The sequence below is a fragment of the Drosophila willistoni genome, assembly GCF_018902025.1.
Source record: "Drosophila willistoni isolate 14030-0811.24 chromosome 2L unlocalized genomic scaffold, UCI_dwil_1.1 Seg168, whole genome shotgun sequence".
NCBI classification, from domain to species: Eukaryota; Metazoa; Arthropoda; class Insecta; order Diptera; family Drosophilidae; genus Drosophila; species Drosophila willistoni.
The window spans coordinates 10,954,216-10,977,834 of record NW_025814047.1 but is presented as its reverse complement, the minus strand read 5'-3'; the positions used below and the strand labels follow the sequence as shown (position 1 = coordinate 10,977,834).

At 34.8% G+C, this 23,619-nt stretch overlaps 1 protein-coding gene across 3 annotated transcripts in view; it reads right to left on the bottom strand.

Annotated features, from left to right (window-relative positions):
* The window catches only part of LOC6652385, a 72,847-nt gene that overhangs the window by 8,251 nt on the left and 40,977 nt on the right, over nt 1-23,619 (bottom strand). For 2 of the 3 annotated variants that reach the window (XM_023181244.2, XM_023181245.2), the window contains exons 6-7: nt 22,218-22,304; nt 22,059-22,122 (exon numbers count right to left, since the gene is read on the bottom strand). In XM_023181244.2, coding sequence (XP_023037012.1) covers nt 22,059-22,122; nt 22,218-22,304 — 151 coding nt within the window. Of the gene's footprint in view, nt 1-20,562; nt 21,316-22,058; nt 22,123-22,217; nt 22,305-23,619 lie in introns of all 3 variants that reach the window. The other variant, XM_047009902.1, reaches the window with a different exon arrangement.

Genomic DNA, 23,619 nt, shown 5'->3' with positions numbered 1-23,619 from the left:
CTCTTCGTCGTCAAAGTGGAAAAAAGTTTTATCTTAACAGTCTAATGTTTGCGAAGACCGGCTTATAATCTTAGCATACCAAATAACTATACTTCCTATTTACTACCGATTGTTCCTATTAAATTAGCACAGTCATTAAGAGATATATTTAACTAACAAATATTAACTTTTATGACAATAGCTTAGAAAATAACGTTATTATTCATAAAAGTAACTATTTTTGACCGATCGTAACCATGGGAGCTATATGATATAGTCACGCGATCTCGATCAAATTTGCCACAGTCGTTTATACATAGGTGTAATAACGACCAATACCAAATTTCACGACAATAGCTCAGAAAATAAAGTTATTGAGAAAAGTCACTGTTCGAGATCTAGGTGTTCATACGGACGGACGGATATGGCTAGATTGACTGTTGTCGGCTGTTGATGCTGATGAAGAATATATACAGACGAAAAATCGTTTTTTTGTGTGTTACGTACATTTCGGCGTCATTAATATACCACTTCACCCTGTAGGTGCATGGTATAAATATTGCTATTTGCGTTCTCTGCCATATACACTCATGGAGAAAAAAATAGATGTGAGCCTCAGGATTCGAGAACTGCCTATTTTTAAATTACGTGGCAAGTTCTACGATTGAAAAACTTATTTTTAATGGTTAGCGTTACTATCATGAAGTAACATAAGGCAGTCCCAGTAATAATTACCAACCTTAACAAATTTTTTTACCATAATTTGTAATATATATGGCTATTGTCCAATATTTAATTGAGTTTTGCTAAATACATTTAGTATCGTAAATATTCACAATTATTCTCGATAATTTGATTTATATTCGTGGGCACAAACGACTCTACACGGGTGTTGCACACTGTATTTCAATATTTTATACCAATTAGTCTTTAAAATTGTTCTCAAAAGTTCTTACTAAAATTAAGCTCCAAAGATTTACTTTTCCACTCAAGGGCAATGCCAAGTTCTCAGGGTGTTGCTCTTAGAAGTTTCTTCCAATCAAATTTTTCACAGGAACTTGGCCAATTTTGGAAATACGAACGAGTCAAACGAATATCTTGGTATGGAAAATAATCCCAAACCACTAGACAACCGATTCGCATTCCCGAAGTAAATTTTTTGGGCTTCTGATCCTTGAACATAAATGTTTCGCTACTTCAAGCAATCGTTTGTAAATTTGTTTCTCTTTGTGATGCTCACCTGGTCTTGTAAATATGATAGAAATGTTTGCACATTCACAATAATGCATTTCGAGCTAAAAGAACTTCTAAAACTTTTTTTTTAGTAGATTGGATCTTCATAGTTGTCAATAAACGTTTTTTTACGATTCTTTATTGTGCAATTCGCTGTCGATCGTGTCAAAGGACTTGAAAGGGGTACACGCAATAAGGTAGAGATTAGGACAGTGGGTTCACACCTATTTTTTTTGTCCATAAGGGTACATGCATATACGGTGTATATTATACACTTTTGAAAAAGAAGGAAGAAGAGTTAACGAATCCAATTCAATCATTTTTGTTACAATTTACAATCAGTTTGTGTATTAGAGCCACCGTTCATATGTGCTTGATTGGTTTAAAATATTTTTTTTCGCGAATAAGCTTTCGTATAAGTGTATAGTTATTCAATGAACAAATAAAATTCAGTTTTAAGAGTGTTATTTTTTTTTAAACAATTGTATAAACAAGTTTTTTAATATTGTCAAGATTTCGACCTTATTGAAGTTAATCAAAACTTGGTTTTAGCGGGGCTTCAGGTCAATAAATCTTACTAATTTATTTGTAAGATTTTAAATCATATGCAGCACAAAAGGTGAGCAGGTTGTCTGTATAGCTATTTCAAGAACCACCAAGTTCTATCATCAGCAGACTTCGCTAAAGAATTCAAAATTGTAATGGCCATACCATATCTTCAACGCTAAAAGTATATCAGAATTCAAACTACATGAAGCGAAAAAAGAACGGCAAAGCTTGCAACTGCAGATTCCACCTTGGGCGCCAGCTGAATTACTGTAAATACTAGTGAATAAATGATATTTGTTCACCTTTTAATGCATTTTGAACTGCAGTTGAAGTGCACTGCAAATTGGAATACTTTAATGAATCTTCTATCGCGAACATTTAACACATAAAATAGAGTAAAAAAAACCAACCTTCGACCAATAGTTTAAGTTTCCTGCAAAGAAAGATCCTTCACATCAATTATTTTGCTCGCTCTAAATTTGGCAATTAAGCTTAAAAATGAAGTAGCAAAAAAGTTAAGTCTCCAAGTGAAGTTAAAATGTAATAGACAAGTCTTAGACATTGCTGATAACGGTACTTAAAGGTATTACCTCGCAAGTTATAGTAATAAACATCGGTAAGTGTTATGCGCTACTATTCTTTTGCTCGCAACTGTACATAGCTGTCAAAAAATTTTGACTTTTATGTCTTGAGACAATAAAAGTTTTGTTACCCGTTCAAATACTTGCACAAGGACGGGACCTTAGATTTGCCTTAGTTGTAGTCATCGGCTTTATGCTTTTTATTCACGCCTTTAATATCGTCAACGTACACTTTTTACATCATCATCATTTTTTACATATAGTAACTTTATCTGATCATGTGGGTTTTTCTTATGTAATAATCCCCAATAACACATCTTTATTATCCTTCTTATGAGGAGTTAATGCTGATGTTTCTAAAACTGTTTCTAAAACTCTAAATTTACTCAGCCTATCGTGATATCATCTTCCTAGATTATATTACCTGATGAATAGCAATGACCCTGATTTATATTACATATTAAAAAATCCGTTGGTCGCCGTGGCGGACGTGTACTTATTAAAGTCAGCTCGAATCTTTGCTCAGGTGTTATCTCAATTGATTTGCCTTTAGGCGTTCAGTTTGCTTGTATTAAACATTTTATTAACTTACATTAACATAGAATACATCTTGTTCTTATATGCACCGCTTATGATATTTCTATTTACATGTTATTATGTAGCTTTACAAAGATTTCGAATGCTCAATTGTCGTGTTTTCCAACTTTTGACACAATAAGCTGACTGCGATTACTATTTTTGAAATTTTGGATCTGTATAATAAGTTCTTTCAGTCTTTTAATTCTAAGTCAGTTTCGCTTTATAAGCCTTTTCCTTTAAATAAACTAATTGGTGCGGAATTGGTGCCGTGGCTAAGTTTGTTTCATCATTTGTTTATATGACATCTATGTTTATAATATAACAATCCGAATTTGATTAAATTTTAAGCAGTCATTAATAGGTATATTAAGCAATTTTTTCGGAAGAGCTTATAACTTCTTGAGGAAATTTGGTACAGTCTGTTCGTGAATTTGCTGTTTGTATGGAATCACGATCCCATCCGGCTAAGTCTGAGATATACAACTCCTGGGTACAGAAGCCAACATGCTTCAACAAACTTCACTAAAATCATAAACGGTCAGGAGAAATTTGCGACAATCAAGACGGACGGGCGGACGGACATGGCTATATGAACTCGTCTTAGAGTGCTGATCAAGTATATATGTATTTTATATGGTTGGAGATGCTTCCTTCTATGGGTTGCACAATTCTGGAACAGTTAAAATACCCATTTTGCAAGGGTATAAAAACACGATGTTCAATGCATAAAAATGGTTTATGATATTAAGCCGTTTGGCTCCCATCATAGCTTAATACTCTATTATTCTTGGGTTCTTGGCTGGTGTAATAATAAATAATAACTCAAAGTCAACATGCTAGGGACGGACAGACAGACAAACAGACGGACATGGCTATATCGACTCAGCTTCTCATTCTGATCAAAAATAGATATACTTTATGGGGTCGGAAACATCTACAGCTGTGTTCACGAAAATAGCAGTGCCCCTAAGCTTTGACCTTAAAGTTGATAAATCATATTAAAAAGACCATAAATGCACCAATCTTTTACAAATTCATAATCTATATTTATATATAATAATATTAGTACTATTTTGGACTGAACAAAGAGTCCCCCACTTTCAGAAACGAGCAAGACACTGAAGGAAGGGCATTTTGAGCTGTTCATTAAAATAGCAGTGACAACTAAGAATTAAAATCTGTCGCTTCTAAATTATTTGAAACTTTAAATTCAGGTTACCTTTGGTTCTTAGGACTTAATACTTAGTCCTGAACCAATTATTGGCAATAGCCGGTTGGCACCTACGCCGCACCGACTCCAGCAATGCTGAACTGGGATCTGTAGCCATTTTTCATGGATAACTTCTTAATGCTAAGCTTTATTGGTCGGTTTTTTCTTTGTGACGCTTCTCTGAATGTTACCCCATACATATTTAATGGGTTACCAATCCGACGACTGAGCTGGCCCTGGCATAACATCGATTCTTTCGAATTAAAAGTCAAATTTTTTGAGCTTGCTCCTAGGTTTTGGGTCGTTAGATCGGTGATATGTCCATTTTATGGGCAGATTCCATATGATATAGGAAAGCTTAACCTTCCTTATGATGTCCACGTAGATATTTCGATTCATATTTTCATGAATCTTATGAATTGGACCAAGTCCTTTACATGAGAAACAAGTTCAAATCATGCCGGATTGCTTAACCGTTTTAGCGTGCCGTTTGGGTGGTATTCCGTATATTCTGGGCGGCGTACATACTGTTTAAACCCTGCACCACCAAACAGGATTACTTTAAGGACGCCTGGCCTGAGAATATTACGCTGCTTTGCAATATGAAGATTCATATGGAGTTTTGTCAAAGTACAAACGTGATTTACAGGCTTCAAAGTCAAGAGTGGGATTTTCCTACGACTTGGCGATATTAGCTCTTGTTCTAGGATTCTACACCGACAAGTGACACTCCTTACCGACACGTTTAGATCATGTTTGACGAAATTAGAAGATGCAAACTGATTGAATCTGCTGTATATAACAAAGTGCCAATCATCTGAAGCCGTTTTTGCACGTTTTACGCAAGGTTTTTCGGTTATTTTTGGTAGTCTAGGGCAGCGGAGAACATCTTTGCAGAACATCCAACTCAAATTTTGAAATTTTTTAAAAGTTTTACCTTGATTTTAAAGGTTTTGGATCCATTCCGTGTTCTCAGCATAGCAATGCGTTACTTTTCCGACTACCATGAAATTTTTAGCGTTAGTTGGCGCAAATAATAGTACACCATAATTATCTAATTATTTACACTTACTATTGACAGATTTGTAAACTTTTAATTTGTTATTTCCGCAACTAAACGAAACACTGCTATTTTTGTGAACAGCCAAATTTGTAAGGTTAGGCTCAAAAATGTGAAAAACAACTTAAAAATCAGTAAAATTAAGGGAATTTGTTCGGTTTTCCTATGCCTACATACCATTTTACAAAACCAAAGTCAAAAAACTGAATGTATAAAAAGGAATATGTGAAAAATTTTTGAATCTTTGTTAGCATCTACTGCACTGCTATTTTCATGAACACAGCTGTACTTCTGTGCGTTACAAACATCTGACCAATTTTATAATACCCTCTTCAAGGGTATAAAAAACGAACTGGGCGAAAACCGTTGTTAAGTTCGCGCGATAATCGATAATCGCGCGATAATTATTAACAAAGCCAGCAACAGCTGAACCTGTGTCAGCGGTGACTGTTTAGCGAAGTCTGTATTGAGCCGAATGAACAGTGAATATAGTCAAACTCTGGATAGTAGTCTCATTCCATTTTTAAGGGAATTTCGTGAAAAACCAACGGTTTTCCAACAGGTTAATTCCAGAATTCATGTAAGCAGATGAGCAAAGGAGTATTTGGAGGCATGTTAAGTTGATGTCCTTGACTGGCCAGCATGTTCTCCAGATCACAACCCGATAGATAGCAAATGTCTTTGGTATCTTGTCTTGCAAGACATGCTTATAATCGCCAATTTGACACAGTGTGAGATATTAAAACGAAATTTTAAATGAATTGCAAAGTCTCGAAAAGGACCTTTTAGTTAACTAAGGCAAATGGAGGCCGCACGAAATATTAATATTTGTTATTCCATCAATCCGCAACGGTTTCGGTTTTTTTTTCACCAAAACATGAAAGTGGGCTATTATTTTGATACAGCAAATGGGTGCTTTTTACTTCTTTTTAAGAAATCGTTATTAAATCGTTAATTTTAAGTGAAAGTTGTTTTTTATTTATAATTCAAATATTAAACTAATATTTTTTCAAGATTTTGAAGGCAAAACTTTCAGCCAATGTGTTTTTCCGTTAAAAGTGGGTTATAAGTATGATAAGCACTGGAGTTGATAGTTATAATTGAGAACAGAGAAACGCGATGCTTTTGTTGTGTCCTAGTTTGTATACTCTTCCAAGTTTTTCTGTTGCTCTTTTCCTACTTAAAGGCGTCAAAACGGAAAAACATTTAACTTTTTATCAAGCCCTCCCGGTGCTTAAACTATTTTACCCCAGAAGTGAACCTCCGATTTGAAGACGTGTCTACAATAACCTGTCTTTTAAAACCTCAAAATCTCAGTGTCTTTTTTAACAACAAACAAAATCTATAAAAATTTGTTTAAGCATTGGGATGAAGAATACTATTTTTGCGAGTAATGGGGTCATAAGATACTCAATATCAAATGGTGTAGACATTATAGATTATTATGGACCTTAGTTAAGAACTTAACTTTTGTGGTAATGGCATACAATTTGAAAAGGTTTTAACCAAAAATTATTTTTCGACCAATCGTTCCTACATGATACAGTCATCTGATCTTGGTACGCTATTTGGCCCATCAATTAGAATACGTATTAAAATGAAAAATTTTAATTTTTAATACAATCGAAGTTATTGATCAAATCACTAAGTTAGACTGATTTTCCTATGGGGCTATGTGATATAGTGATGTATACGGCTGAGTCTAAAATACACAATGCTGCAGTAAAAAGGTGGTCTAGACGGAAAGTTAAGGAAATTTGTGTATATCTTACTCTTAAACTATCAAAGAAGCTTCTTCCATCATTCATACACATGCGGTTCATGTAGCGTTGCGTCTGTGTGTATGCGTGTGCTCTGTTGGTTGGATGATGACGTAGTAGGCGGCAAGCAGTGCTGCCGGCAGCTTGTTCCGATTTATATTGACTGTAACTTGTGTTCTATTTATCCGATCAGATTAAAACTTTGGGATCTGAGGTTTTATATCCAATACTATCATATTAGTATGTATCATGGAGATGCTCCAGTTTTTATACCCTTGCAAAAAGGGTATATTCATTTTGGTCATAGAAGCAAGCATTTCCGACCATATAAAGTATATATATTCTTGATCAGCATGGCGAGACGAGTTCATATAGCCATATCCGTCCGTCCGTTCGTCTGGATCAACGCAAACTCCTCCTAGACCGTAAGAGCTACAGAGCTGAAATTTTGCATCTAGGCTTGTATATACTGCACAGCTTGCATATCTCGAATTCATCCAGATCGGACCACTATATCATATAGCTCCCATACAAACGCCAACGACACGAACAATGAATTTTCTCAATAACTTCATTATTTTTGAGCTATTGGTTAGTTAATATTGGTTAGTTTATTACACATATAAACGACTATGCCAAATTTGATCAAGATCGGGTGACTTTATATATAGCTCCCATAGAAACGATCTTTCGGAAACAGTGACTTTTGTCAACAACTTCGTTACTTTTGACGCGATTGCTTTTAAATTAAACATTTGTTAGTTTAATATATCTCTTAATGTCTGTGCCGAATTTGAAAAACATCGGGTAACTATATCATATAGCTTCTTGTAACAGTGGCCTTGATCAATATCTTATTTAAAAACGAATATTTCTTATTGCTCAAGGCACTCCAATAGTAGGCTTCTGGTTAAAATTTTAAAAGTTTTAACGCCGACAATGACTATTAAGCTTAAAAGTAACTATGCTGATATACATAAAAAAAAATCGTAATTAGAGTCAGTTTTTTTTTAAATGCAAATATACAGTGATCACTCAACTAAACTAAAATGTTAACACGAGCTGAAACACAAAATTTAAAGGTTATGTCTTTAATTTTTTAATCAGATGATAAGTACTGATGTTTTAGATATTTTATAAAATATTTTTTTAAAGGTGTTTCGCTATATTTCGAAAATACGCAACAAAAACCCAAAAAATCAAGTGATCTATTAGTTGACTCTAACTAAAATTGAACTTTTCGGTTATTTTAAAAGTGCCTAATGTCGGAAAGTTACTAATTTTTTTTAAATTGATTTATTGATTGTTTCAGACTTTAAAAAATGTCAAACAACAAAAAATTATTCAATTATTCTTTCTTATTATTCTTCAAAAAGTGGCACTTTTTGGTTTACTGATCAAAAATTTAACTTCAAGATTGGTCACGACCATTACCTGGATTAATGCGTATAGATCACTTTCGGATGAGGTATATAATTTTCCAAAAAAATGTATGTGGCCTAAACTAATTGATCACACACCATTTTTCCGATTTTACTTAATATATTTTGATTATGACAGTAAATCTGCAATATTATTAAAAATTTCCGGTAATATTCTATTCTAAGTTGTAATAGAACTTAGGTATAGTTGCGTGATCAAAAAGTTGAGTCACTGTACGCATGAACGTAATTTACTAGGCGGTCCATAAGGGCGGAGTTGGCTGTAGGGTAGTGGCAGCAGTAGAGTGTTGGTGTGTTTGTAGAGTGAGCGAAATAGCATTTTGTATACCGAAGTCGGCGAGACGACTTCATTTCCATTTTATTTCATTTTATTACTTTATTTATATGAATTGAAATATGTAGGTACTTTTGAGTAAATAATACGACAATGTTATTTTAGGGTGCTTACTTGGGAGATTTTCACACATAGACTGTATATATCCTTTACTAACTCCGAAAAAGCATTATTCTGCCTGTTACATTCATTTTGGCAAATTTAATATAGAATTCAATCAATCCGCAACGGTTTCGGTTTTTTTTTCACCAAAACATGAAAGTGGGCTATTATTTTGATACAGCAAATGGGTGCTTTTTACTTCTTTTTAAGAAATCGTTATTAAATCGTTAATTTTAAGTGAAAGTTGTTTTTTATTTATAATTCAAATATTAAACTAATATTTTTTCAAGATTTTGAAGGCAAAACTTTCAGCCAATGTGTTTTTCCGTTTAAAGTGGGTTATAAGTATGATAAGCACTGTAGTTGATAGTTATAATTGAGAACAGAGAAACGCGATGCTTTTGTTGTGTCCTAGTTTGTATACTCTTCCAAGTTTTTCTGTTGCTCTTTTCCTACTTAAAGGCGTCAAAACGGAAAAACATTTAACTTTTTATCAAGCCCTCCCGGTGCTTAAACTATTTTACCCCAGAAGTGAACCTCCGATTTGAAGACGTGTCTACAATAACCTGTCTTTTAAAACCTCAAAATCTCAGTGTCTTTTTTAACAACAAACAAAATCTATAAAAATTTGTTTAAGCATTGGGATGAAGAATACTATTTTTGCGAGTAATGGGGTCATAAGATACTCAATATCAAATGGTGTAGACATTATAGATTATTAAGAACTTAACTTTTGTGGTAATGGCATACAATTTGAAAAGGTTTTAACCAAAAATTATTTTTCGACCAATCGTTCCTACATGATACAGTCATCTGATCTTGGTACGCTATTTGGCCCATCAATTAGAATACGTATTAAAATGAAAAATTTTAATTTTTAATACAATCGAAGTTATTGATCAAATCACTAAGTTAGACTGATTTTCCTATGGGGCTATGTGATATAGTGATGTATACGGCTGAGTCTAAAATACACAATGCTGCAGTAAAAAGGTGGTCTAGACGGAAAGTTAAGGAAATTTGTGTATATCTTACTCTTAAACTATCAAAGAAGCTTCTTCCATCATTCATACACATGCGGTTCATGTAGCGTTGCGTCTGTGTGTATGCGTGTGCTCTGTTGGTTGGATGATGACGTAGTAGGCGGCAAGCAGCGCTGCCGGCAGCTTGTTCCGATTTATATTGACTGTAACTTGTGTTCTATTTATCCGATCAGATTAAAACTTTGGGATCTGAGGTTTTATATCCAATACTATCATATTAGTATGTATCATGGAGATGCTCCAGTTTTTATACCCTTGCAAAAAGGGTATATTCATTTTGGTCATAGAAGCAAGCATTTCCGACCATATAAAGTATATATATTCTTGATCAGCATGGCGAGACGAGTTCATATAGCCATATCCGTCCGTCCGTTCGTCTGGATCAACGCAAACTCCTCCTAGACCGTAAGAGCTACAGAGCTGAAATTTTGCATCTAGGCTTGTATATACTGCACAGCTTGCATATCTCGAATTCATCCAGATCGGACCACTATATCATATAGCTCCCATACAAACGCCAACGACACGAACAATGAATTTTCTCAATAACTTCATTATTTTTGAGCTATTGGTTAGTTAATATTGGTTAGTTTATTACACATATAAACGACTATGCCAAATTTGATCAAGATCGGGTGACTTTATATATAGCTCCCATAGAAACGATCTTTCGGAAACAGTGACTTTTGTCAACAACTTCGTTACTTTTGACGCGATTGCTTTTAAATTAAACATTTGTTAGTTTAATATATCTCTTAATGTCTGTGCCGAATTTGAAAAACATCGGGTAACTATATCATATAGCTTCTTGTAACAGTGGCCTTGATCAATATCTTATTTATTTCCTATGCTAAGATTGTAGGCCGTTCTTTCGCAAACTTTAGCCTTTTTAGAAAAAACGCTTTTCCACTTTGATGGCTATAGGTAAGGAAAGAGTTACCAAAAAAGATGCAAGGGTTTAAAAACTTTGACGCGGTCGAAGTTAGCCCCGTCCCTCTGGTTTCAATTATGTTTCTTCTAGAACTATATGATATAGTGGTCCGATCATGATGATTTTCATACTTTATCTTACCCAGGCTATAAGTAGCTCAAATACAAAAATTTCATCGGACGGACTGAGGGACGGACAAGGCTATATCCACTCAGCTTCTCAATCTGATCAAGAATATATATACTTTATGGGATCAGAAACGTTTCCTTCAGTGCGTTACAAACATCTGACCAATTTTATAATACCCGCTGCCAGGGGCATAAAACACAACTTAACACTCATTGATATTATAGTCTTTGAGGCGAAAGTGTTGATACGAACGGACGAACATGTCTAGACCAACTTGACTGCTGATGCTATATTTATATATACATACATATATACATATGGAAATCTCCCAAGTGAGCCACCTAAAAAACATTTGCGTATTTTTTACTCAAAAATACCTATTTCGATTCATATGAATAAAGGAAAAATTCATTTTGAACACTTTTCGCCATTCAAACTTGTACCAAAGTTATAATCAGCAATACTTTGTTGCATGCTACTTTGAACACATTTTTTCTTCTTACTCGGTGCTTTTATTTGGAACTTTTTTATCCTGGCTATTTATCAAAGAGCTAAACGTATTTTTTTTGTTTTGTCTAAGCCGTGTAATATTAAAAGATATGAATGTGATTATAAAGTCTTTTACCTTATAACAATCTTTGATTCTCACCGCACCGAATACGAAAAAATAAAATAAGATCGTATTAAGCTACAAGTTATCGGTAAAAAACGAATATTTCTTATTGCTCAAGGCACTCCAATAGTAGGCTTCTGGTTAAAATTTTAAAAGTTTTAACGCCGACAATGACTATTAAGCTTAAAAGTAACTATGCTGATATACATAAAAAAATTCGTAATTAGAGTCAGTTTTTTTTTAAATGCAAATATACAGTGATCACTCAACTAAACTAAAATGTTAACACGAGCTGAAACACAAAATTTAAAGGTTATGTCTTTAATTTTTTAATCAGATGATAAGTACTGATGTTTTAGATATTTTATAAAATATTTTTTTAAAGGTGTTTCGCTATATTTCGAAAATACGCAACAAAAACCCAAAAAATCAAGTGATCTATTAGTTGACTCTAACTAAAATTGAACTTTTCGGTTATTTTAAAAGTGCCTAATGTCGGAAAGTTACTAATTTTTTTTAAATTGATTTATTGATTGTTTCAGACTTTAAAAAATGTCAAACAACAAAAAATTATTCAATTATTCTTTCTTATTATTCTTCAAAAAGTGGCACTTTTTGGTTTACTGATCAAAAATTTAACTTCAAGATTGGTCACGACCATTACCTGGATTAATGCGTATAGATCACTTTCGGATGAGGTATATAATTTTCCAAAAAAATTTATGTGGCCTAAACTAATTGATCACACACCATTTTTCCGATTTTACTTAATATATTTTGATTATGACAGTAAATCTGCAATATTATTAAAAATTTCCGGTAATATTCTATTCTAAGTTGTAATAGAACTTAGGTATAGTTGCGTGATCAAAAAGTTGAGTCACTGTACGCATGAACGTAATTTACTAGGCAGTCCATAAGGGCGGAGTTGGCTGTAGGGTAGTGGCAGCAGTAGAGTGTTGGTGTGTTTGTAGAGTGAGCGAAATAGAATTTTGTATACCGAAGTCGGCGAGACGACTTCATTTCCATTTTATTTCATTTTATTACTTTATTCATATGAATTGAAATATGTAGGTACTTTTGAGTAAATAATACGACAATGTTATTTTAGGGTGCTTACTTGGGAGATTTTCACACATAGACTGTATATATCCTTTACTAACTCCGAAAAAGCATTATTCTGCCTGTTACATTCATTTTGGCAAATTTAATATAGAATTTAACCCTTTGGTTACAAGGCAGGGCAGTTTAGCAATTAAATTGCTATATCTGGCAACTAAAGCGTTTTTCAATAGGTGCGCTTCAATATTTTTCCGATAGGGAGTGCGAACGACGCAATATTTTTTATTTTTCGATTGTCATTTGTAAACTTCATTAGTAGCGATGCGATTCGTAAATTGGGCTGAAGATCAACTCGAAAATAATCCAGATTTTTTCCAAAAAGTCATCTTCAGCTCACTTTTGGCTCAATGGCTTTGCGAACAATCCACACGTGATTCATGAGGCACCGTTGCATCCCGAAAAAAATCACTGTTTGGTGCGGTTTACATGCTGGCGGCGTCATTGGCCCATATTTTTTCGTTGACGAGAACGATCGCCACGTTACTGTGAATGGAAATCGATACCGCGACATGATAAATGATTATTTTCGACCGCAATTGAATGGTATGGACTTGGACGACATGTGGTTTCAGCACAACGGGGCCACAAGCCACACATCACACGTTACAATTGATTTGTTGAAGAGTAAGTTCGATGAGCGCCTTATTTCCAGAAATGGACCGGTCGAATGGCCGCCGCGCTTGTGTGATTTGACGCCTCTAGACTATTTTCTTATGTGACGTCATTGGTTTACAGTAACAAGCCGGCGACGATTGGTGAGCTCAGAGCCAATATTGAACGCGAAATTGCTGGAATTTCGTCTGATTTATGAAAAAGAGTGGTCCCAAATTGGGTTCAACGTTTGGACTTCGTAAAACATGCACGAGGTAGTCATGCAAAAGAAATCAAATTTCATACTTAAATGTACATATATGTTCAAAATCAATAATAAAAAAAAAATTAGTTAAAAAACTCCAAAAAATATCAAAGAAGATAACTTCGGCTGTGCCGAAGTTTATATACCCTTGCAGTCCTTGGCCATAATATTTTTACATGTTCCAAACACTTTTTCTATATCATCAATTCATTAATGCACAGACAAAACCTTCCAAATATCATTTCCATTTCTTTTTCTTCTTCTTTCTCATGCTGCATGCTGCGATTGACACGCATACACATACAGTTTAAGTATGTGTCCACAGAGCAGTTGAACACAATTCAAGCAACGACGTAGTAGAGCTGAATTATATTGACTGTAACTTGTGTTATATTTATCCAATCTGATTGAAATTTCGGGATCTGATGTTTTATATCCAAAACTATCAAATTAGTAAATTTCATGGGGATACTCCGATTTTTATGAAAATGTTTCCTCTAGAGCTAGTGATATAGTGGTCCGATTTTCATACTTTATCGGCTCCGGGCTATAATAAGCTCAAATATCAAGTTTCATCCCGATAGCTCCTAAGATGGCGGTGTGAAATTGATTTGCACAGACGGACGGACGGACGGACAGACGGACATGGCTATATCGACTAAGCTTCTCATGCTGATCAAGAATATGTATACTTTATGGGGTCGGAAACGTCTCTAGCGGACGTTGACGATACTTTGCGCAGTAGGTTCAAGTGGCCCCTACGACACCAGGACAAAGCCTGTTACGCGCGAGCCCAAGCAGATAACTGCCCACCTCCCACCCGACCGACCGAGGGATGCAGCCGTATAACGCACGACACGAATCGCGTGGACAAATACACAATAGAAAAAACAGACAAACAAATAATACTATAGCTATCTATTAACTAAATGGGATAGGATAGATGTTTTAAGCATATTAATAGAAAACTCTGAGCCGATTACAGGGAAGGAAGAAGGTTGTAAACAGAGCAGAGGACCCTAAAAGGTTCATGCATAGCATAGTTAGAAGAACAACGACTAAGGGATAAAGGTATCAAAGGATGTCTACTCCGTCTACATGGTACCGACAGATTCACCTGAGCTAATAACTCAGGCGAGTCGATATCACCAATTAGGAGCTTGTGCATAAAAATGACACCAAGCATAATTCTACGGTTAGTTAGGGACGGAAGGTTAATCAAGAGAAGTCTACTAGAATACGAAGGCAAATTGACATTGCGATCCCAGCTTAAGCCACGAAGAGCAAATACCAAGAACTGCTTTTGAACGGATTCAAGTCTAATCTGGTGCGACTCATATTGAGGTGACCAAATGCAAGATCCATACTCTAAAATAGGACGGACAAGCGAAGTAAAAAAAACTTTAGTTGTATTGGGGTCATCAAATTCTTTTGACCATCTTTTAATGAAACCCAGAGTACACTCATGGCCTTTGCGACCGTGGTGGATATATGGGTGTTAAAATTTAACTTATGGTCCATAAGTACGCCCAAATCATTCATATTATTTAGACGTTCTAAAGGGCTATTGTTTAGAAAGTAAGTGACCAGTTGAGGAGAGTTACGAAAAAAAAGTCATTACCTTACATTTGGTAGTGTTAAGATTTAGTAGATTAAACTGTCACCAGAATTGAAAGTTTTTAAGATCAGCTTGTAGCCGACTAAATGAATCTGTATCTTTATAAGTAAGACAAAGCTTGACATCGTCAGCATACATAAGCACACGCGAATGAACAATGACTGAAGGAAGATCGTTAATGAATAGTGTGAAGAGCAGAGGGCCAAGATGACTACCTTGAGGTACACCAGAAGTCACAGAAATGGAAACGGAAAAAGAAGACTTAAAAAGTACCTTCTGTTTTCTATTTGTTAAATATTCTCGAACCCAAGAAAGGAAAATGGGGGAAAACCCAATGTCGCTCAGCTTAGAAAGTAATAGGGTATGATTAACGGAATCAAAGGCTTTGCTGAAGTCAGTGTATATGACATCAGTTTGTTTACCATTTTTGAACCCCTTGATAATTATTGATGTAAATTCTAAAAGGTTAGTGGTTGTAGATCTACGTTTCACAAACCCATGTTGGGATGGCGAAATAATAGAGCTGCAAAAATGTTGCAATTGAGAAGTTATAATTTTCTCAAAAGCTTTCGGAATAGCGGACAATTTTGAGATACCCCTATAGTTAGAGGCTTCGGACTTTTTGCCATTTTTATGCAGAGGAATAATATACGACTCCTTCCAAATAGATGGAAAAGAGGAAGATTCTACAGACAATAGAAACAATTTTAAAATGGGTTTACATAATGCGTTTGCACAGAACCTGAGTATACATCCAGGAATACCGTCTGGCCCCGGAGAATAAACAGGTTTAACTAATTTAAGTTCGGTAAGAATAGAACTTTCATCAATCACTGGATTGAAAATGCAATTAGCCTTTTTTAAATGATATAATTTAAGTTCGGTAAGAATAGAACTTTCATCAATCACTGGATTGAAAATGCAATTAGCCTTTTTTAAATGATATAATTTAAGTTCGGTAAGAATAGAACTTTCATCAATCACTGGATTGAAAATGCAATTAGCCTTTTTTAAATGATATAATTTAAGTTCGGTAAGAATAGAACTTTCATCAATCACTGGATTGAAAATACAATTAGCCTTTTTTAAATGATAAGGATACGGACTTGCTCGATATTCCGTTGAGGAATAAGTTGTTTTGAAAAAACTCGCAAACATATCGGCAATTGCCTGATCAGTGCTCGCTTTTTTATTTTGAAAAGACAAAAAAGATGGGTGCACAGAGGTCTTACGTTTAGAATTAACAAAATTATAAAATTGTTTAGGGTCAGAAGAAAACTGAAGCTTACACCGCTGAAGATAATTCTTATAGCATTGTGTATTAAGCATCATGAATTTTGAACGAGCGACTGTATACAGAGCATAATCTGATGAACGACGTGTTTTTTGGAACTTCTTATAATATCGTGTCTTCACATTTTTCAAATTGGATAGCTCGCGAGAGAACCAGGGAGGTTTGTTAAGCCGCTCCAGCCTACCAAGAGGCACACAAATATCAAAGAGTGAATTCAGAGTATCATAGAAAAAACGAACAGCCGAGTTCATATCACTACAATTGTACAGATAAGACCAATCGGTAGTAGCAATGTTTTCATTAAGGCTGGCAAAGTCAGTCTTACGAAAGCACCTAGTTAGTGGTAACTCATTTGAACCAAGTAATGGTGAAAGCAAGGGCAAATCAATTTTTAAATTTAATGTAGGATGAAATTTGTCTTCTGGAAGAACAAATGGTTCGATCCTAGAAACCTCACAATAAGAAGAATCCAATACAAAAATAAGATCTAACGATTTTCCATTAGAATTTAAGACAGGATTGACTTGGGATAAAGATAAGCCTAGAAGGCCATCAATAAAGTCATGTGACAAAGAGGGCAGCAACGTGGTAGATTCATCTGTTAGTGACCATGCTAAAGCTGGTAAATTAAAATCAGCTACAACTATGAGCATGTCTTGACTGGAAACTAAAGAGGAGACAAACTGAATTGCCTCTAAATGATTTAAATATACCACCATGTCTGACAATGGTGGAATATAGGAACAAGTAATGAAAGCATTAAAAGATTTAAAATTTACTTTAACACCGACAAACTCAATCTCCTGGGTACTAGAGAATTGGATCATTTCAGATGATAAAGCAGCATCAACAGCTATTAGAACGCCACCACCTATGCGAAAAATCCGGTCACGTCTGAATATAGAAAAGTTTGTGGAAAAAACCGATGCATCAGCAATATCAGGTTTTAGCCACGTCTCTGTAAAAGCTACAATGTTATGCTCAAAAGAAAGACTATCTACATAGAGATTAGGAAGATTAGATTTCAGTCCTCTAACGTTCTGGTAACCCAGGTTAAGGGACGAAGCTAGTTTTTTGACACACCAGCAGATGCTGATGTGGCAGGAATAGTATTAGTTGTTGTTCTTGGCAAGCGAATCGGTTGCCGATTTTTCTTTTTTACAGTATATTTATACCCTTGCAAAAAGGGTATATTAATTTTGGTCAGAAGTGTGCAACGCATAGAAGAAAGCATTTCCGACCATATAAAGTATATATATTCTTGATCAGCACGACGAGACGAGCTCAAATAGCCATGTCCGTCCGTCCGTCCGTCCGTCTGTCCGTCTGTCCGTCCGTCTGGATCAACGCAAACTCCTCCTAGACCGTTGGAGCTACAGAGCTGAAATTTTGCATGTAGGCTTGTATATACTGCAGGCGTTGTATATCTCGGATTCAGCCGGATCGGATCCCTATATCGTATAGCTCCCATACAAATGGCAAAGTCACGAACAGTGACTTTTCTTAATAACTTCGTTATTTTCTGAGCTATTGTCATGAGATTTAATATTGATGAGTTAATTACACATATAAACGACTGTGCCAAATTTGATCAAGATCGGGTTACTATATCATATAGCTCCCATAGGAACGATCTTTCGAAAACAGTGACTTTTGTCAATAACTTCGTTACTTTTGACTCGATTGCTTTCAAATTAAACATTTGTTAGTTTAATATATCTGTTAATGACTGTGCCGAATTTGATAAAGATCGGGTTACTATATCATATAGCTACCATAGGAACGATCGGTGGAAAACAGTGACTTTGATCAATATCTTCGTTTTTTCCTATGCTAAGATTGTAGGTAAGGAAAGAGTTACCATAAAAGTTGCAAGGGTATACAAACTTTGACGCGGTCGAAGTTAGCCCCGGCCCTCTGGTCCTTAACTATTATATGTTTCGGCCAAAAATCTTCTCGACATATAGTGTCGAAGATATTGGCAGAAACACTAATTTTAAAGGACGAAATGTCCCGAGAATAAGAAAATTTAAACTTTTCCATTGCAATATTTGAGACGATAACTTTCTTCCGAATATAGGCTATTACATCATCAGATGTGACAACAGGGTCTAGCCTAGAAACAAATATATGTTTCTTTGGTGGTATGCCAACGAAAGACCGCGGTCCCGAAGCGTCAGCCGCAGCAGTAACGTTGGACAAGTCACCCACTGCAGCAGTCAACCTGTTTACGGGGCCCTCGATACTTTTAGAACTATCGGCAATTTCCATTGGAATGGGTAATTGCCCGGACACATCGGACACTACAATAGGCATCGTTTTTAAAGAGATCATTCCCAGGTGATATCGGTAATTCCTAACTAATAGCATTCACAACTGGGCTCTTAAACGATATCAATTGCTGTACATTAGGAGTGGACGGTGCATGAGACCGGTCGGGGACGATAAGAGACGCTGGCGGATCTACAGATACAGAAACACCCCAAGGACTGGTCCTTTTACGTTTCGGAGACTCATTCATAAGCGATAAACTTCTGAACTGAGTCTCCACCGCAGTAAACTCCGCTTGGAGTTTATTAAAATCTGCCCTTAAAGTGTCAAAACTATCTCTAGTCCGCATCATGAAAGAGCGCATCTCATTCTCGACCTCCTGGCAAGCATCACATCCATATTTTAAGCCACCAACTTTAGCAATAGACTCCTTGATTCTGCTTGTGTAACCTGCACACTTAACGTGAACCGCATTGTCACACAACCAACAAAGAATATAATCATGGGAGTCAACCGCATTAGTGGCAACTATGCAATTATTTTTTGAGCAGACAACCATTTTATCAAAAAGTTTAATTTAATTACAAAAGGAAATACAAAAAAATAAAAATTCTAAAGGTAAAAAATCGGTGTATAAGAATATACTGACCAGTTCTGACACAAGGGTTAATGTGCAGAGTAAGCCTTCACAAATAAAGAATAAAAAGAGATGAAAGCACAAAAACAAAAACACGTATCACAGAGTCGCGGGTAGGCAAAAGACGAGAGCGCAAATCAATCAAGAATAGGAAAGAGCGGGAGAGCGCGTCAAATTGAACACATGCAACAACAATTTGTACGCAAGAGCACGAGAGTTAGTTAAAACGGTAAAGACACAAAAGCAAAAGAGTTAAACAAAACAACAACACCGCTAATGCAAGTATTGTTGTAAGTTTTGATTTTATTTAAATTAAAACAAAAGCGACAGTAAGAATTTGCGAATTGAAAATAAAATTCGGATGTTCAAATTATTATTAATTAAACCGATAACTAATTTAAAAGTTATGGCAAAGTATTTAATCGCGAGAAAAAAAAAAAGTTGATAAGCGCAAAAAAAAACACGTCCGTCCTCTGCAACGAGTGAAAGTATGTATCTATTCTATTATTTTTTTTTAGCAATTTTTGTTCTTTTGTGTGTGTAAATAAATGTCAATTTTCTAAGATTTTCGAAATTTAAACTGAACGATTTTTTTTAAATAATTACATTAGAATCTTTTGAAAATACCGAGAGTAAGTGCCACCAAATGGTTGTCGATAGAGAGTGCGGTTTCCCGAATCGTGGATCAGTGGACAAAATTGAAGCTCCATTTTAAACTAGCAGCTACGTCTGAAAAGTGTCACAAAGCAGAACCTTTCCACGGACTGTATAAAGATGAGATAAATGATCTTTATATGGTGTTTTTAAGACCAATTTTAAAAGGCATGCAAAGCTTAAACTAAAAATTTTCAAAACAGGAACGGAGACACTTATTCTCTACCATATGAGTACTTGACGCAACTGGCAATGAGAAGTACAACGATGTATGTGAAGATGCTGACGAACTAGATAGTATTTTAGCTATTTCTGTAGTTAAATGTAATTATAATTGTTTAAGATCACGTTCCTTATTACAAGTTTTGAATTTGTTTTTTATTTTTGTATATCTTAATTTGTTAAAAATGACACTAATGGGTTTAAAAATTTTTTGTTGTAAATTTTAAAAAAAAATGTATAAATTTTTGGCATCTTTTCTTCCCCAATCTAGCAATTGTAGCTTAAAAGATTCTGGCAGCACTGGAACAAGGTATAAACAGACTTACAAAAGCAACAATATTACCTTTGATAAATTTGATTGTGGTGAAGCAAAAATAGTTGACTCGGTTAAAGTTGATATTGGTGTTTCTGTTGAAGGATATTGTATTGTTGAAGTTAAAAATTGGGGTGATGATGAAGTAGACGTAATGTTCTCATTTTCGATGTTAGTTGACGCTGAGAAAGATGAGGGATATAACGACATGACCGACGAGGACAATGGTGTTGTGGTCGATCTAAGGGTTGACGTATTTGATGAAAAGTTTGCATGATAAAGAGAGTTCTCTGAAGTTGGATTTTCTTGAACGACAAGCGCGGTGCTTTCTTGTTCTTTCACAGAAGTGTTGGTTATTGATTCGGTGCCGAGTTCATTAGCATTATTGTATATGCTATAGGGATTCTCCAAAGAGATGGGACTTCCCATAGACAGAGGAGCAACATCTGTAGTAGTCAACGTAATTTCCAGATCGTTCTGTTTATTAGTGCTGGATTCAGCCCGAATGGCTCCTAAGCGTTGTAATTCAAACTCTTCACCATTGTCAACAGCCACATCCATAGTGATAAGAGCTAGCTCTTTAATATTTTTGGTATTTTCAATTGTTTTGCTTATCACTGATTCCAATTTCGAGACACTTTCCTCAATTTCCTCTTCCACATTAGTAACAATTGATGCTTCTAATGGTGTTGATGCTATTGATGTTACTAATGGCATTGGCGTTGATTCAGCCTCAGTAGGCAAGAAACCCGGTGCACCGACATTCTCCAAAATTATAGCTGACTGAGTTTAGGCACGCAAGTTTTTTGATTTCCCAGGTTTTTTTTAAGTTAAACGTTACGTATTTGTAATATATTAATTGGAAGACAATTTAAGTTTTACGAGTAAGTGCATGGGAATAGAAAATTAAGAATGAGAGAGAGGAAATAAAGTAATCTTTAATGAAATAGAAACATTTAAACAAATTATGTCGTGTTTGTTGAAAAAAACATTTTAGCTTCCGGAAACAATAACAAGTATGTAACATTCAATGCCACGCAATTGAACACTAAGCAATGACAAATAATTTTTTAGCGATCAGTATGTTATTAAGTGATATGATAAAAAGAAAACCAAGTTTTATTGACAGGTCATACTTCTAGAATTTGTGTATGTCTATACTAAGAAACAAGACTCCTTTCTTTCAAGCACTTCAATGGGGAAAACTTCTTAAAGGAACTATAAAGAGTTTGATAACTTTTTTTTTTGCTAACATCTTAAAATATAATTTGTCAATAAAATTTGTTTTAAATTTTTGCCTTGCACTTAATTACATCGCTAAAAAATTATGTGATTGTTTAGTTTGTTTCTTTTTGGCGAAAAGACGTCAATTTATAAATAAAAATTGTCCCTTTCTATTTGAAGTGTATAATTAAGATACGTGTTTGTTGTACGAATATAATAAAACAAAAATTAATAAAAACAATAAATTTATATTTTTTTGTATAAACAAAAAAATAATTAAAGTACATTCATATTATACTCACGACTACATGGTGATGCCGATGTGCATGAGTTGTACTGACTGCCGGAACTTCTGTGTTTAGGTCACTAATACAATAAAAGAAATTATAATTTTTTACATAATCATCCATAGGTACCTTAAACATTGGGTGACGGGATTTAAAAAATTAATTGAGACATACCTTACGTCCTCATCACCATAATCATAGTCCTCATCATTATCCGCACCAGAACCTTCATTCTGTGATTGGCGACGCACTCGATCAGATCTAATTAGAAATAAAAAAATGAACAAAATTTAAGTGTTTATATAAATATTTATTAAAAGTTTATACGTAAAGAAAAGCAATTTTTTATCATATTTTATATTAAAATAGTCGTCCCATAGATATTGATTACTTATATAAATAAGACAATTCATTTTAGGCATTAAACTACCTACAAAAGCACACATAATCACTGAAGGATCTATCTATTATTAAGTTCTAACCAAGGAAGTAGTTAAAATATCTTCGGGAACAAGCTAAGCGGTAAAAGAGAGAGGACTGAAAGAGACGGATGTTATTATCCAATTTATTTACAATATTCTACTTCTATTCAATACACAAGTCTTGAAAAATGTATCCAAATTTGAATCAACAATATCTCATTCGATGCGTATCCGAGATCTAGGTGTTCAAACGGGCGGATAGACGGACGGCTGTTGATGCTGATGAAGAATATGTATACTTTATATGGTCGAAAGAACTTCCTTGGTACGTAGATTGGTTTAGTATGCGCGCAAATTAAGATTATTTAAGTTTTTTGCCACGCCCACATACGCCTCCCTAATTTAGAAAAAGCCCATTGTCTCAATTTTTTGCCTATCGTAATCAAATTCGGTAGACTAATTAATCTTTTCAATTTCTACCTACTAAAAAATTGGACTAGAAATACGCAAAATATTCGTCATCTGATCTGAATGAAATTTTACACAGACATTATTCGAGTAGAGGTTTATTAGGTTTATTACTGAATTTATACATAAGAATATTCGCTGCAGCGCAGGCAGCCAAAAATGAATGTAAAGCCGAAATGAAAGACTTTCCGTTATAATTCACAGATCGGAGCATTCGGAGAATAATAAAATAGAGATAGACATACTGCGGCGTTTACATACATATTTTGAACAGACATTAATAAGTCCATGAAAATAAATTAATTTTTGTAAGAAGGTTTTTTTTTTACTCTCTCTCTACAATTATTGCTTAAAACCAGACAAAACATGCATCCACACTCTGTGAAAAACACTTAAGATTATAACAACGGCGCGGTATCAAGTAACCAGCGCTGAGCATGAAATATAAACAATTTTCAACCCCCAAAAACGTGGGTCATTAGAATAAGAAAATCAGTTCATAATTTGAATTCAACGAAAATTGGGTTATTTTTCCTTCTCTCGGAATCCCTATTCATTTTGGTCCTTCGAGCAAAAGGAACTATGTAGTTTTCCCCCAAGAGACTAAGAGACTCAGAGATTGAATCAGCTCCTTAAAGTCTGGATTCTTATGCAAGTGTAAATGCTAAGATTAGCTATAGGTAGCA